Source organism: Lynx canadensis, chromosome B4 (assembly GCF_007474595.2).
Source record: "Lynx canadensis isolate LIC74 chromosome B4, mLynCan4.pri.v2, whole genome shotgun sequence".
In the NCBI taxonomy this organism is placed as follows: Eukaryota; Metazoa; Chordata; class Mammalia; order Carnivora; family Felidae; genus Lynx; species Lynx canadensis.
The window spans coordinates 42,439,993-42,455,188 of record NC_044309.1 but is presented as its reverse complement, the minus strand read 5'-3'; the positions used below and the strand labels follow the sequence as shown (position 1 = coordinate 42,455,188).

Genomic DNA, 15,196 nt, shown 5'->3' with positions numbered 1-15,196 from the left:
ATATAAAAAATATATATTTAAATTTTAATATATTTATAATTATTTTATCAAATATATTTATTTAATATATATTTTTTAAATTTATAAATATATATTTATATATTAATACATTTATATATATTTTAGAGAGCATGCATGTGTGCACAGGAGGGGAGGGGCAGAGGGAGAGAGAGAGAATCTTTTTTTTCTTTTTTACTTTTTTTATGTCTATTTTTGAAAGAGAGGGAGAGACACATTGCAAGCAGGCGAGGGGCAGAGAAAGACAGCGAGACACAGAATCCGAAGCAGGCTCCAGGCTCTGAGCTGTCAACACCGAGCCCGACACGGGATTTGAACTCCACTAAACGGTGAGATCATGACCGAAGCCGAAGTCAGACCCTTAACCGACTGAGCCACCCAGGTGCCTCGAGATTATGATATATTCTGAGTGTCAGACAATTAAGAGGATCCACAAATCACAGCCTTGCAAGGAACCACAAGAAAGAAAGCATTTATTCATATCAATTAGGTCAGCAGATTACATTGGAAGGTGCCATTGCAAATCTTACATCACGTTAGACATTGTTACCTCACAATTGGGAGAATTGCCAGTGATTTGCAATTTTTCTGCATAGTATTTTATAACTTATTTGTAGTCTCGATCCTTACCTCAACCATTGAACAAATAACAGTATCTTGCAAGTCTAAAACATCTCATTTTCTCTTTTTTTTAGATTAAATAATTATATTCCACTTAGATGAGGCTATATTGTAGTACAAAGAAACCTGGAATTTTAGAGGTTGAACACATACAAGTTTATATACCCAGAAAAATGAGAAGGTGATAGAGTTAAATAATTTTTTTTTTTTAAAAGAATGAAACAAGGATGGAAGGAAAGCCATATATATGGTTGGAATGGATCCACAGAGGAGAAGAAAATGTGTGGTCATGAGCAAATTAACGTATGATGGTTAATGAATGTTAGGATGATGGATACACAAAAATGAGGAATGTGGTTAAAATGCTTCATCTTCCAAAACAAGAAGTCACTTTATCATGTATAAAAAACTAGCTGCATAAGCACATGACTTAACATGGTAAACATCAGAAGAAACATCTAAAATTGCTACAAGTGTTATTTCTGGGAGATGGGTGTAGGAGGAGGGATTGGTTCCGCAGAGTGGGGCAGGAAACTTTTTACATTTCAGTATAAGCTGGGAATGCTGTTTAAACTATGTGCATGTTTTACTTTGGAAAAGATAAAGAATAATTTTAAAAAGCCCCAAGAGACACATCCGGTGAATGATCTACACCTGTAGCCATGCTTTCCAAAGTGTGATGGTCTTCCCGGGGGGGGGGGGGGGGTACTCAGTCATCAGGCAATGAATTCAAGGATTCCTGCTCTGTCCTCTACCCTCTTTCCCTTTTCACTTGAAATGAGTTTGGCTGGGGGGTGGGGGTGGGGGGGTGAGGGTATTAGTTTCAAGCATTAGTTTCAAGCAAGTTTCAAGTTTGACTCTTATGAAATTAGAGGTTATTAGATGCACAAAGTCTAATATGGGAGAAGATTTAGAGGCCAGGGTAGGGTGGGATTAAGGGAATAGAGTTTAAGAAAACGAATGGAAGAGAGATGGTTCTCTCAATAGGGAGACTGAGTAAACAAATAGAAAACTCCACAAACCACAGCTCACGTGCCATTTCGTGAGGAAGTTTTCAGATGCCTTAGCAGCCTGTCCTTACACAGTAGATGCCTATTTAATTGGAATAATGGAAATTTGGAATTCCCATTGGAATTCCCATGTCCTATATCTGGAAGTATCGCACATAGCAAGCACCTGACATTGTACTCTGCTTCCAGACTCCGTCTCATAACTGCTTGTTTTCATAGACTTTTTCTTTCCTTTTGTACCTTCTTTTCATTTAAAAATATCACCACCACCACAACAGAGCCATAAATAGATGATCATCTTTCACTCAGGTAAGACTAGATGGAATGGTTTTAAATTGAATCTGGTGGGGAGGGATTCAGACAATACTAAAAAAAATTTGGGGCGCCTGGGTGGCTCAGTCAATTGAGTATCCAACTTCGGCTCAGGTCATGATCTCACGGTTCATGAGTTCGAGCCCCACATCAGGCTCTGTGCTGACAGCTCAGAGCCTGGAGCCTGCTTCAGATACTGTGTTTCCCTCTCTCTCTGCTTCTCCCCTGCTCATGCTCTCTCTCTCTCCCTCTCTCTCAAAAATAAATAACGATAAAAAAAAATTTCATGATGGAAAAATCATTTTGAAACAGACTAGGTTCTCGTTGGTTTCATTTAGCTTAGGTTGGGATAGAAATAGACTAATTTTTACAATTCTCAAATTTAGCATTCATTAGAAACAAGAGAGCTTGTTAAAACACTTTCTGGAGCCCCACCCCCAGACATTCTGGTTCAGCAAGTTTCTTGGAGATTCTAGCAAGTTTCCAGGTGATGCGGATGCCCCTAGCCTGGGCTCATACTTTGAGAACCTCTGGATTGATTCTTTGATGGTTTCTGAAATCCCCTGCTCACAATATCCCTTATTGTTTTAGAAAATGGCACACTGGGTGAATACCTAAGAACCTCTGCTGGGGTCAACCGCTCCGTATTTTCACACAGATGTACTGATACTATTTCTTTCCGTAAAGACTTTGCTTTGGGGACAGCTGGTAGAGTGTGTGAGGTCTTCACTGAAAGCTGCCTCCAGAATGCCCTTCATCGACTGCCTTGCTTTCTTCCTAAAATCTTTTCCTAGGAGGGCATAGAGGAAGGGATTAAAGCAACTATTGGCCGACGCGAGAGCGATGCACACGTGGTCCCAAGACAGCAGAGCTTCTCCAAGGGGAGTTTCTGAGTCAAAAAACAATGATAGGACCCCAACAATGTGGTATGGAGCCCAGCAGACGCAGAAGACAATCACCACAGCCATGGCCACTTTCAAGGTTTTGATCCGAGTCTTGGTGAAGCGGCCCCGTCGCATTCGGAAGATAATGAGGCTGTAACAGGCCACCATGACAAAAGAGGGCAGAAGGAAACCTACCACTAGTCTGGTGATGGTTACTGCCCCCCGGGGGGTTAGTACTTGATTGTTATATGAAAACTGGCCTAAATAATCACCCTGGAAATCTTGGAATAGCTCATACAAGTTTGAGAAATTGCTGGAAGAGTCAGAGTAAAGCTCTAAATCGAATGGGTTAGCTCTGTGATCTTCAATGGGAAACCCACTGGGGACTATAGGTGAGACCTCATTCGCAGGCTTAAATAAGTTATCATATGGAGGTTGACTAGATAATTTAGCTGGATCTATAGGGAGTGACTGTCCAGAAGGTCTTTGGAATGTTTGAGAATGGAAGATAGTGGTGGCTGTCCAAGGCAGATCATTGGTTCGTTCAGAGAAAGCCTGCAGCCTTGCATCCATTTCTCCAGGCAGCTGAACAATGGAGTTGTCAAGAGATCCATTTTCCAGTAGATCAATGGTGAAGTCTGAATAATCTAATGAGCCGTAGAAGCCAAGATCGTAGCCACACACGTCACGGTTGCCTATAGTGAATGTTTCCCGGTACACGAACACAGGTATGCACATTACAAAAGCCACCACCCATATACATCCACAGATAGTGAAGGCTGTCCCCACATTGCGGTGATTCTGGCACCAGATTGGCTTGAGTACCAAAAGGCAACGATCCAGGCTAATGACAGTCAGCAGGAAGACACTGGCAAACATGTTGAGGACAATGATGGAGGGGATGAGCTTACAGAGGAGCCAGCCGTAGGGCCAGTGTCCCTGGAGAGCCAAGTGAGCCAGGGAGAAGGGCAAGGAGAGGCAACAGAGGAAGTCCGCCAGCGTGAGATGGAGAAACCAAACTGTGTTCACCGTCCGCTGCATCTTTAGGCCAGCTACCCACAGCACCAGCCCGTTGCCTGGCAATCCCAGTAAGAAGGTGAGGCTGAGAATGACCATGGAGAGAATTATTTGGGGTTCATACCAGGGCTGTGAGGGTAGGTCAGTTGAATTGGTCTCAGCAGAGAAAGACTCCATTGCTGAACTTCTAGAAAAATATAAACAAAAATATTAAAACTACTCTTTTAAAAAAGCACATGCTTGGGATTGTAACATTCCCCCATTATGATATAGAACTACAAAAGTCCTCACACTGTTTTAGATTGTGTTCTTTCTTAATTTTTTTTTTTTTTTTGAGAGAGAGAGAGAGAGAGAGAGAGAGAGCATGCATACGAGGGTGAGAGGGGCAGCGGAGAGCGAGAGAATCTTAAGTGGGCTTCATGCTCTGAGTGGAGCCCAACATGGGGCTTGATCCCATGACCCTGGGATCATGACCTGAGCCGAAATCAAGAATTGGTTGCTCAGCCTACCGAGCCACCCAGACCCCCCTAGTTTGTATTCCTTGACTTCACACTGGACCACACAAAAACGTTCTGTGACAATTAGAATCTACTGTATCAATTTAAATGCGTATCAAAATCATAGTTTCATTTGGAAGTCCCTATCAATGTACATTTCTCCTCTTTCTTGCACTTCCACTTTCTCATTCTGCACTGGTTCCTTTCCTCACCTGGTGTCTCCTATTAAAAACAAATAAGCTAAATGACAAACAATAACTTCTGTTGTTTTTGAGAGTTAACGATCATGTTAGGAACTGAACTTCTAATTTTTTTTTAACATTTATTTATTTTTGAGAGAGAGAGAGAAAGTGAGCAGGAGAGGGGCAGAGAGAGAGGGAGACACAGAATCCGAAGCAGGCTCCAAGCTGTCAGCACAGAGCCCGACGCAGAACTTGAACCTACAAACCATGAGATCGTGACCTGAGCCGAAGTCAGACGCTCTACTGACTGAGCCACCAGGCGCCCCAACAAACAATAACTTCTAGACCAGAGGTTCCCAGCTTTATATCCACGAAAGGGCTTTGTGAAGCTCCATCACCACGTCAAATGGTATTTAAGATTTTAACTTAGTATATTCTCATTTCTTTGAGGGTTGAAGTTCCATCCATTCCCTCTACCAGATCTTTGAGGGACTCACCGCCGTAAAAAAGGTGCAGTGGATTCAGTTATGTCTTTAGATACCTCATCTTTCCCTTTTTGCTTTCAAATTTCTCAAGAGTTGTTTACCCTCTCTGCATTGATTTCCTCCTCACCCATCATTTCTGTCTTGTTTGTTAGTTTTTTTAATGTATAATCATAAATATGCATACATATACTCACATATGTATTTTTGAGAAAAAAATTTTTAATATGCACGGAATGATCTAATTTTGTCAAATTTTGATTAACAAAAAATATGCATACATATATACACATATGTATATGTATACGTATATATATGTAGGCATTTTTTTCTCAAAAAATTTTTTTAATGTTTATTTTTGAGAGAGAGAGAGAGAGGCAGAGTGTGAGTGGGGGGGCGGGGAGCGGAGAGAGAGGGAGACACAGAATCAGAAGCAGGCTCCAGGCTCTGAGCTGTCAGCACAGAGCCGGACGTGGGTCTCAAACCCAAGAACTGTGAAATCGTGACCTGAGCTGAAGTCGGAAGCTTGACCGACTGAGCCACCCAAGGCCCCCCCCCCCCCCAGTTTTTAAAATTGTGTTAAAATACTCATAATGCAAAATCTACCATTGTAACCATTTTTTTTTTAATTTTTTTTTTCAACGTTTATTTATTTTTGGGACAGAGAGAGACAGAGCATGAACGGGGGAGGGGCAGAGAGAGAGGGAGACACAGAATCGGAAACAGGCTCCAGGCTCCGAGCCATCAGCCCAGAGCCCGACGCGGGGCTCGAACTCACGGACCGCGAGATCGTGACCTGGCTGAAGTCGGACGCTTAACCGACTGCGCCACCCAGGCGCCCCTGTAACCATTTTTTTAAAGATTAACATTTTTTTAAGTTTATTTATTTGCAGAGAGAGAGAGTGGGGGAGGGGTAGAGAGAGAGGAAGAGAGAAAATCCGAAGCAGGCTCCATGCTGTCAGTGCCGAGCCCGACTTAGGCTCATCCCTATGAACGTGAGATCATGGCCCAAGCTGAAATCAAGAGTTAGACACGCAATCAACTGAGCCATCTAGGTGCCCCTGTTTAACCATTTTATGTATAAAGTTCATCAGTGTGGAGTATATTCACATTATTGTGCACTCTCTAGAACTTTTTCATCTAGTAAAACTGAAACTCTACACCCATTAGACAACAATTCCCCACTTCCCTCTTCCCCCAGCCCCTGGCAAAACACCATTCTACTTTCTGTTACTATGTATTTGACTACTGAGCATTTGTCTTTTGGTGTCTGGTTTATTTCACTCAGCATGATGTTCTCAAGGCTGATCCATGTTGTAGCATGTGTCAGAATTTCTTTCCTTTTCAAGGCTAAATAATATTCCATTTTACGTAAACACCACATTTTATTTATCCATTCATCTCTTTTTTTTTTTTTTTTTAAATTTTTTTTTTTCAACGTTTATTTATTTTTGGGACAGAGAGAGACAGAGCATGAACGGGCGAGGGGCAGAGAGAGAGGGAGACACAGAATCGGAAACAGGCCCCAGGCTCTGAGCCATCAGCCCAGAGCCCGACGCGGGGCTCGAACTCACGGACCGCGAGATCGTGACCTGGCTGAAGTCGGACGCCCAACCGACTGCGCCACCCAGGCGCCCCTATCCATTCATCTCTTGATGTGAAGTGCTCTCACCTTTTCGCTGTTGTGAATAATGTTGCTATCAACTGGCATGCATATTGTTTTATAAACTGCTTTCTTTTTTTTTCAGCTAGTCTCCATATCATACAGTAAGACTGTACCTTAAGGAATGTTCAGTCTTTAGCCAGTGTTTTTCCAATCATTCCCAAAATATCTTCCATAGCTGATTTGTCCACAATTATAGCCAATCTAGGATCACACTTTGCATTAGGACGAGAGGTTTGAATTGAGAGAGAGAGAGAGAGAGAGAGAGTACATGCGTATGCACGCGAGCGGGGGAGGGGCAGAGAGAGTGGGAGAAGGTGAGAGAGGACTGTCAGCACAGAACTCGATGTGGGGCTCGAACTCACGAACCGTGAGATCATGACCTGAGCCAAAAACAAGAGCTGGTTAACTGACTGAGCCACTCCGGTGTCCCAGGATGTTATGTTTCACAAGTCTCTTTTTTTTAGCAGTTTCTCTTTTTCAAGGAGACTAGCTTGTTTCAGGGTCTGTTGTTCCCACCATTCATTTTTTACCTTTTCTAATTTGTCTTCTGCCCCATCACTATGCTAAAATTACATATAAATAACAAATCCAGGGGGGCCTGGGTGGCTCAGTCGGTTGAGCATCCAATTCTTGATTTCGACTCAGATCATGATCTCAGGGTTGTGGGGTTGAGCTGTGCGTCGGACTCCGAGCTGAGTGTGGAACCTGCTTAAGGTTCCCTCTTTCTCTCTCACTCTGCCCCTCCCTCCACATAAAGAATGAAAGAAAGAAAGAAAGAAAGAACAAATCGCAACATCTTATTCTGTCTTCATCCACCAGCCCATTCTCTTGACCTCTGTGACATTACTCTCCCTTAATGCTGAAGACTCATAAATGTACCCTATCTTACAGCTTCCCTGAACAACTCACTATGCTGGCTCATGTTGTTTACTTCTGTCTGGAATTACACCCTTAACCTTAACCTCCTCGGTCTTGCATCCTTAATCTCTATCTGTTGAAATCCTAGACATTCTTCAAAAACAAGCTCAAATATTATTCTTCCTTGAAACCTTCTCTTACAGTCTCAAACAGAAATTAGTCCTTCAGCCTCTTAAATTTGTGTGTGTATGTGTGTATGTTGAATCTCCTTTCATATTATCTGTGCAATGATACATTTTGTCTTGTATTATAATTATTATCGCGGCTGTCTTATCTATTATGCTGGCCTTAAATCTCATGATGGTAAAGATGAACCCTCTTCCTAAGTACTTGTTCTACAGAATTTAGCACAATGCCTAAAAGATCAAAAATTACTTCAGTGGATGGATGTTCATTTGGGGGTTTACTTTTTTTTTTTTTTTTCAACTAAATTTAAAATTCTTATTCCTATCCATTAACCCATTAAAGACGCTGTCTCTTCTAACTTCCCTTTGGTTTTCCAGTTCCCGGTTCTTACTGGCTGCAATAGCATTTTGTGTTTCCTTTCATAGAGTCCCAAAATATTTTTGTGGCTTCGAAGTCATTCTGCTGACTTAACCAGATGTTTTCATAGGGCCTTACATGATTAGCAGAAGTTAAAATAACTGAGTCAACAAAATAATAAAAAAGAAGAAGTGATTCTCATTCCCCTCTCTGTAGCCTTACCCACACAATATTCAAGTCCTATCAAGAGCCCTTCCTTCCCTGCTGTGCACGGCAGGTACCTTGGTCCACGGTCCTACTCCAACACACATATTAATGCAGAGATCCATAAAATATTGAGAGAAGGGTGGAATCAGAGAAAGCTAGGGCTCAAGGGAAACTTAGCAATCATCTTTCCTTGTCTCTAGTTTTATTTTGCAGTTTTTGACGCTGACACTCAGCAAATTAGCTGACTTTCACACATTCACAACTAGGAGGGTTCTGAGATTTTAGGACCAATGTCTTTCACACCAATACTCCTTTTACTAGAGAGAATCACAGAACTAAAAAGTCTTTGGTATTGCTAATAAAGGCAAAGGTATGGAGAACTGCACCAACTGAAATAATAAAGACTGAAAAGAGGGGCGGCTGGGTGGCTCAGCCGGTTAAATGTCCGACTTTGGCTCGGGTCATGATCTCATGGTTCGTGGATTCCAGTCCCGCATCGGGCTCTGTGCTGACAGCTTGGAGCCTGGAGCCTGCTTCGGATTCTGTGACTCCCTCTCTCTCTGCCCCTCCCCTGCTCTTTTTCTCTCTCTGTCTCTCAGAAATGAATAAACGTTAAAAAAAAAAAAAAGTATTTCAGAACAAGATAAGTTTTTACATTTCTCCAAGTGCTTTGACTGAAAAATACCTCTACATTTAAGATTGGTAGAGCTCCTTTCTTTCTTTCCTTTCGTCTTTTTAATTTTCAACACTGAATTGGCTGAAAGTATTTAAAAAGATAAAGGAAATCCTGAAACTAAAAGTCAATTATGATAGGGAGAGAAAGCAGATTCCAGAATCAAATACTAGTGATAGGATGACAGAGTCGGTAACAATAAGGAACAAGCAAAAGAATAAAAGAAAAAAAAGAGAAAGTGGAATGAAAAAAAAAATATATATATATACATAAAGAAAAAATAGGTCACCGATTTAAGAAACAAAACTATTGATTTGGAAAGCTGGAATCATAGTTCAAAAAGAGAAAGGTAGCCAATGTAAGAAAGAAAAAAAATGGTATGAAAATTCACTATTAGTTCTAGAATGAAACTATTAAGAAGAAAAATAAATAGAATGTGGGATATTTAGAGAAAGAGAGGTGGATGTGGGGACACAACAAAAACAATACAAGCTGGGGAAGGAATGGGAGGGGGGAGGGAGAAGGTAACGACCCTCAAACCATTATCCGTAACAAGGAAACAAGCACCAGGGACCAGGTGGATGTAAGCTTTTCTTACCAAAAACCTGAGATGCTAGCTGAAGGTTTCAGCACCAGCCTGGAGGTCCCCACACGTCCAGCCTGGTCTTCACTCTTACCCACAATCAAGTTATGAAGTATATTTAGGAAACTTGCTGAACCATTCCTCTTTCCCCTCTCTCTTCGTTTTTGATGACGATAGACGGAATTCCTCACTTTTGACTCCTATTTGACTTTGGAGGATGAGTTTCAAAGTGAGTCATGTATGAATGTCTCAGATAAGGAGAGTAAAAGAACGGAAGTGGGAGGGCATGCCTCTCAGATGATTTCTGTGGGACAGAATACGGCTAAAGAGGGAAGTACTTCTGTAATCAGCTCCTTGCTTTGTAGGTTTGGGCTTGTGCTTTAGAAACGCACTAAAATGGCCCTGCCATCTGTGAGGGTGGAGGTGAGGAGTAGTTGGGACGAACGCCCCGCACAGCATCCCTTAACGCTCTCAAACAGCATCCCTTAAACGCTTAACATGTGGAAAGAAGCAAGCCATACCGAAGTCAGATTGAGCTATGCCCTAATCTTGAGAGATTCACAATCTGGTAGGAATACGCACCCATACACTACAAAACTGTAATACAACCCAGACTATAACGGCAGAGGTACCAGTAGAAGTAGAATAGTAGAAAATAACAGGGAAGGGTATATTTAGTCTGGGGCAATCTTGGAAAGTCTTAAGGCAGAAGTAAGAGCTGGGCAGGTCCTTAAAGACTTCTATAGACCCCAGAAGCGGGCATGCTGTTTAGAGTGTGTAAATGGAGCAAAAGGAGAGAGGCAGGGGGGCGTGGGAGAGTGCTTCCGGTATTGGGAATGGGCAGAAGAGTCAGTCAATTGGATCATTTCATCAGGAGGGAGTGCAGAAGATTGAAGCGGGACCTCGCGCAATGATTCCTGCTTGAAGTATACATTGGAAAGAATTCTCGCTCACGTTATTCCTTTACACATATGCATGTGAAATAAAGTTCATTTGGGTCAAATGTATTTGAACACTCTTGCCTATGGTAAAGGCTTCAGTCCATATTAATCAACTTATACCGTATCTGCTCCTCCTCCTGTTTGCAGAGAAATCACCATGGAATTTAATTAATTAATTAGTTAATTAATTAATGTATTTATGTATATTTGAGAGAGAGCACGCACGAGCGGGGCAGAAGAGCGGAAGCAGAAGGAAAGGGAGAACCTCAAGCAGGCTCCACGCTCAGCACGGAACCCAACTCCAGCTTGGTCCCACAACCCTGGGATCGTGAGCTAAACCAAAGTCAAGAGTCAGACGCTTAACTGACTAAGCCACCTAGGTGCCCCATAACAACATAACAAACCATCTTTGAAAAGGTGGTTTCAGGGATGCCTGGCTGGCTCAGTGGGTAGAGCATGCAACTCTTGATCTTGGGGTTGTGAATTCAAGCCCCATGTTGGGGATAGAGATTAGTTAAAAATCAAATCTTTAAGAAATAAAAATAAAAAGGTAGTTTCAAACAAAGATGGGATCATAATTTCCATGTGATTTTATGACCTGCTTGTCTGCTTAACAGTATAGCAGAACATATTTCCACGTTAGTGCATGCAATTCTATTAATTATATTGTTTTTTGATCTAGTATTTGGAAACGTTGAATAATGAAGGTATTCAGAAAGCACAAATACTAAGCATACAACAGGTAGACAGTATTATCACAAGTGTATGTATGTAGATATACACACACATATACATACACACACATGTATATATATATACACACACACACACATAAATACTTAAGATAATTCATTCCCATGGTAAAAAAACAAAAAACAAAACAAAAAAACCCCTCTAAATATAGAAGGATTAAAATGGAAACCAAAATTTCCAGAACATCCAGTTATCCTATATTCACTCCCTAGTGGTAATCTTTCATTTATATAAATGCAATTTCATTACACATGTGTCTTATTCTGCTTTTTCTATTTATCTTTTCGTATCAGGACATAGTAATCCACATCATGCTTTTTTTTTTTTTAATTTTTTTTTCAACGTTTATTTATTTTTGGGACAGAGAGAGACAGAGCATGAACAGGGGAGGGGCAGAGAGAGAAGGAGACACAGAATCAGAAACAGGCTCCAGGCTCTGAGCCATCAGCCCAGAGCCCGATGCGGGGCTCGAACTCACGGACCGCGAGATCGTGACCTGGCTGAAGTCGGACGCTTAACCGACTGCGCCACCCAGGCGCCCCCATATCATGCTTTTTAATTTGCTCCATATTATCCCAGTTAATCAATTATTCCTCTGTTGATGGATATTCTGTTTTTATGAAATTTTATTTTATTATTTTTTTAAAGGAGTATTTTAATTTTTTTTAACGTTTATTTATTTTTGAGACAGAGAGAGACAGAGCATGAACGGGGGAGGAGCAGAGAGAGAGGGAGACACAGAATCTGAAACAGGCTCCAGGCTCTGAGCTGTCAGCACAGAGCCCGAGGCGGGGCTCGAACTCACAGACCGAGAGATCATGACCTGAGCCGAAGTCAGACGCTTAACCGACTGAGCCACCCAGACACCCCATGAAATTTTAAAGCGGTTATAAACAATGCTCCAACGAATACTCTTTTATTTTACACATCTATGAATATTTCTGTAGAATAGGTTACCAGAGTTATAATTGTTAAAGCTGAGTTTGTGCATTTACATTTTTGAAAGATATATAATTTCCCATTAAAGAGATTCCATCAATTTACACTCCCACCAACAGTGGTGAGAGTTTTTTTTTTCCATTTGCAAAAGGTGAGGTCTTTATCATTAAGTTCAGTATCAAACACTACCCTGTTCCTACTATAGACACTATGCTTTTGCACTAGGTGATACAGAAGCAATGAGAGAGTTACGTAATTATTACATACTAAGGGCTGCTAGGAGATTCCCAATTTGCCCTGTAAACATGGAAGAGAGAAAGGCTAATTCTTCTTGAAGCAAAGAGAAAGATGACGCCCTGAAAAAGGTAGCACTTGAGCTGAACTTTAAAGATGGGTAGAAATGTTATAGGTGCCAGTAGCATAGAAAAAAATAATTTGTCTGTCTTACTTCCCTACTAGACCATGACTTTGTTTCTATCTCCAGTACCTGCTACGTGCTTGGTATAACACATGTTTGGGGCACCAATGAATGAAGGAAGGAATGGTTGAAAAGGATGTTGACTTTTAATTTTTTAAATATCTATTTATTATCTTTGAAAGATACACACACGCGAGCAGGGGAAGGGCAGAGAGAGAATCCCAAGCAGGCTCCACACTGTCAGTGCAGAACCTGATGTGGGGCTCAAACCCGCGAACTGTGAGATCACGACCTGAGCAGAAATCAAGAGTCGGATGCTTAACCGACCGAGCCATCTAGGCGCCCCTTGACTCCTGCCTTTCTAAAGATTACAAAGCAATTAAAACCAATTAGAGAACTTCCAGTTGTATTCCTTAGATTTTCAGATCGGGAAGAAAATTACTGAAAACATCTTGTAAATAGTACTCCTGTTTTTGGATGATGTCTGTCCCGTCTTATAACATGCTGGTGGTTTTGTGGTATAATGTGGAAAATTTGGGGAGATTTATGTGGTGATCTTCTGTTTTGTTTCTTTTACATACCTGATTATAAACATGTAAGCAGAGATTAGATGCATTCTTTAGAAAGAATGAAGGTTTGAATGTATATTTCAAAGTCAGTCGTATTAAAACCTTCCATGAGCTGCTGATAATTCTACGTCTTCGGTGATGGCAATTTGTACTCACCTGGCCAAATTGAACATTTTGGAGTCATAGAATCTCTAGCCTGTTTTGTCTGAGAGAATTAAAAATCAAAATACAACAAAGTTTCTGTCCTTAAGGACTTTGACGAAAACAGTTTGAATCCCAGCTCTGCCACTTAATTATGTGACTGTACAGAAATGATTTAAACTCTGTGATTTCATTTCCTCACCTGCAAAACAGGGATTGTGTCAGGTTTTACCTATCGAGACTTAAGCCCATTCCCATCCTTCCTTATCATCTCTCTGTTGGAAGCCTGGGAACCACATTCTGTAGACCTTCTCTCGGGTGGAGTTCTGGATAGGCTCTGCCGGAGGGGCATGCTCGTGTGCTAATGGACGGTGAAAAGTGAAGGGAATCAGATTTAATTCTGGAACTTAGTTTGTTCGCGACGACTGCAAGTCTATTTTATTATTTATTTATTTACGTATTTATTTATTAAGTAATCTCTAAGCCCGATGTGGGGCTCGAACTCATGACCCAGAGGTCAAGAGCTGCGTGCCCCACGAGCTGAGGCAACCAGGCGCCCGATATTGCAAACCTATTTTAAAGGTAAAAGGACAAAAATTGCACAATAGAATACATATTAAAACTATATATATATATATATATACATATATATATATATATATATATAACATACACACACGGAAAGAGATTAAAAGTGGAATCATTTAGATTGTGGCCGCCCTAGCAGGAGACAACTCTGGTGATTCTGGCAATGGAGATGAGAGGTGGGAGGCTGGCTGTGGCAGCTGCTGGCAGCCGTGGGCTCTAGCAGGATTACTGGTTCTTGCAGCAGTCTCAGGCCTGTCAGTTCCTACATTCCTGCTAAGCAGCACCAAGAGCCCTCAGCCTCAAAGACAAGTGCACACTTGCCCATTCTCGTAACACCCTTCTCCGTGTTTCTCTTCCAATTCTAGGGAATTCCATCTCCTGCGGTTACATCATTTTCTCCCTTTTGATTCCTCTACTCCTTCCGACACTTTTGTAACCAAGTCCTTATATCAAATACCCTGTTTGAAGTACCTACAATGGTCTGTACTTTACTGGCTGCGCAATGACCCATTGGGGGAATATTCCCTGTACTCTGTAGGATTGTTAGGAATAAATTAATACATGCACATAAGCTCTCAATAAATGTTAGCGATTATTATGCCAAAAAAAAAACCACATGGCTTCTAATCGTCTATTATATCACAGCCATTCTCCCATCTTGGATGTGTAACAAATAATTTACAGAATGTTCTTTTCTGATTGTTAAGTCATGTCCTTTCTGCCAAATCAAACCCTAACCTTTGGCCCTTAAGGATGTAGATTAGATGTACTCTCTTCTTCCTCTAGTATAACTGACAAATTATGCACATAGTTATAATAAAACCAAGTAGGAATACAATTTGAAGAACAAAGTCACCCAGAAATGAAAACAATTCAGTTGACAAGTAAACAAAACAAAACAAAAAACCAGTTTATCGCATCAATATATCAAATATCTGATGCACATAGTCGTGGGTCTTGAAAGAAGTCAGCCAGATTTGACATGGTAAGTCACTCAAATCTGAGTGACTTAAAGAAAATTAAATATTTTATTGATTTACCGGTTATTAATTTTCTTTTTTTTTTTTTTAAGTTTTATTTATTTAAGTAATCTCTACACCCAACATGAGGTTCAAACTCACCACCCCAAGATCAAGAGTCTCATGTTTTTCTTACTGAGCCGGCCAGGCAGCCCTATTGGTTATTAATTTTCTATCATAGTATGTACCGAGGAGAGCCAAGGAAGGGAGATTGAAAGGGAAGTAAACTGAGTGCAGCTGCATTTTTCAAGAACACCCTCTGTGACTTTAATTCC

General features: G+C 41.1%; 1 protein-coding gene across 1 annotated transcript; it reads right to left on the bottom strand.

Annotated features, from left to right (window-relative positions):
- Positions 1-470: 470 nt before the first annotated feature.
- C3AR1 (complement C3a receptor 1) lies at positions 471-9,787 on the bottom strand. Its single transcript, XM_030321938.2, has 2 exons — positions 9,569-9,787; positions 471-4,049 (listed from the first exon to the last, which is right to left on the bottom strand). Exon 2 carries the CDS (start codon positions 4,037-4,039, stop codon positions 2,612-2,614), a length of 1,428 nt encoding a protein of 475 aa, XP_030177798.1. The 5' UTR covers positions 4,040-4,049; positions 9,569-9,787; the 3' UTR covers positions 471-2,611.
- Between the last annotated feature and the right edge of the window lie 5,409 nt (positions 9,788-15,196).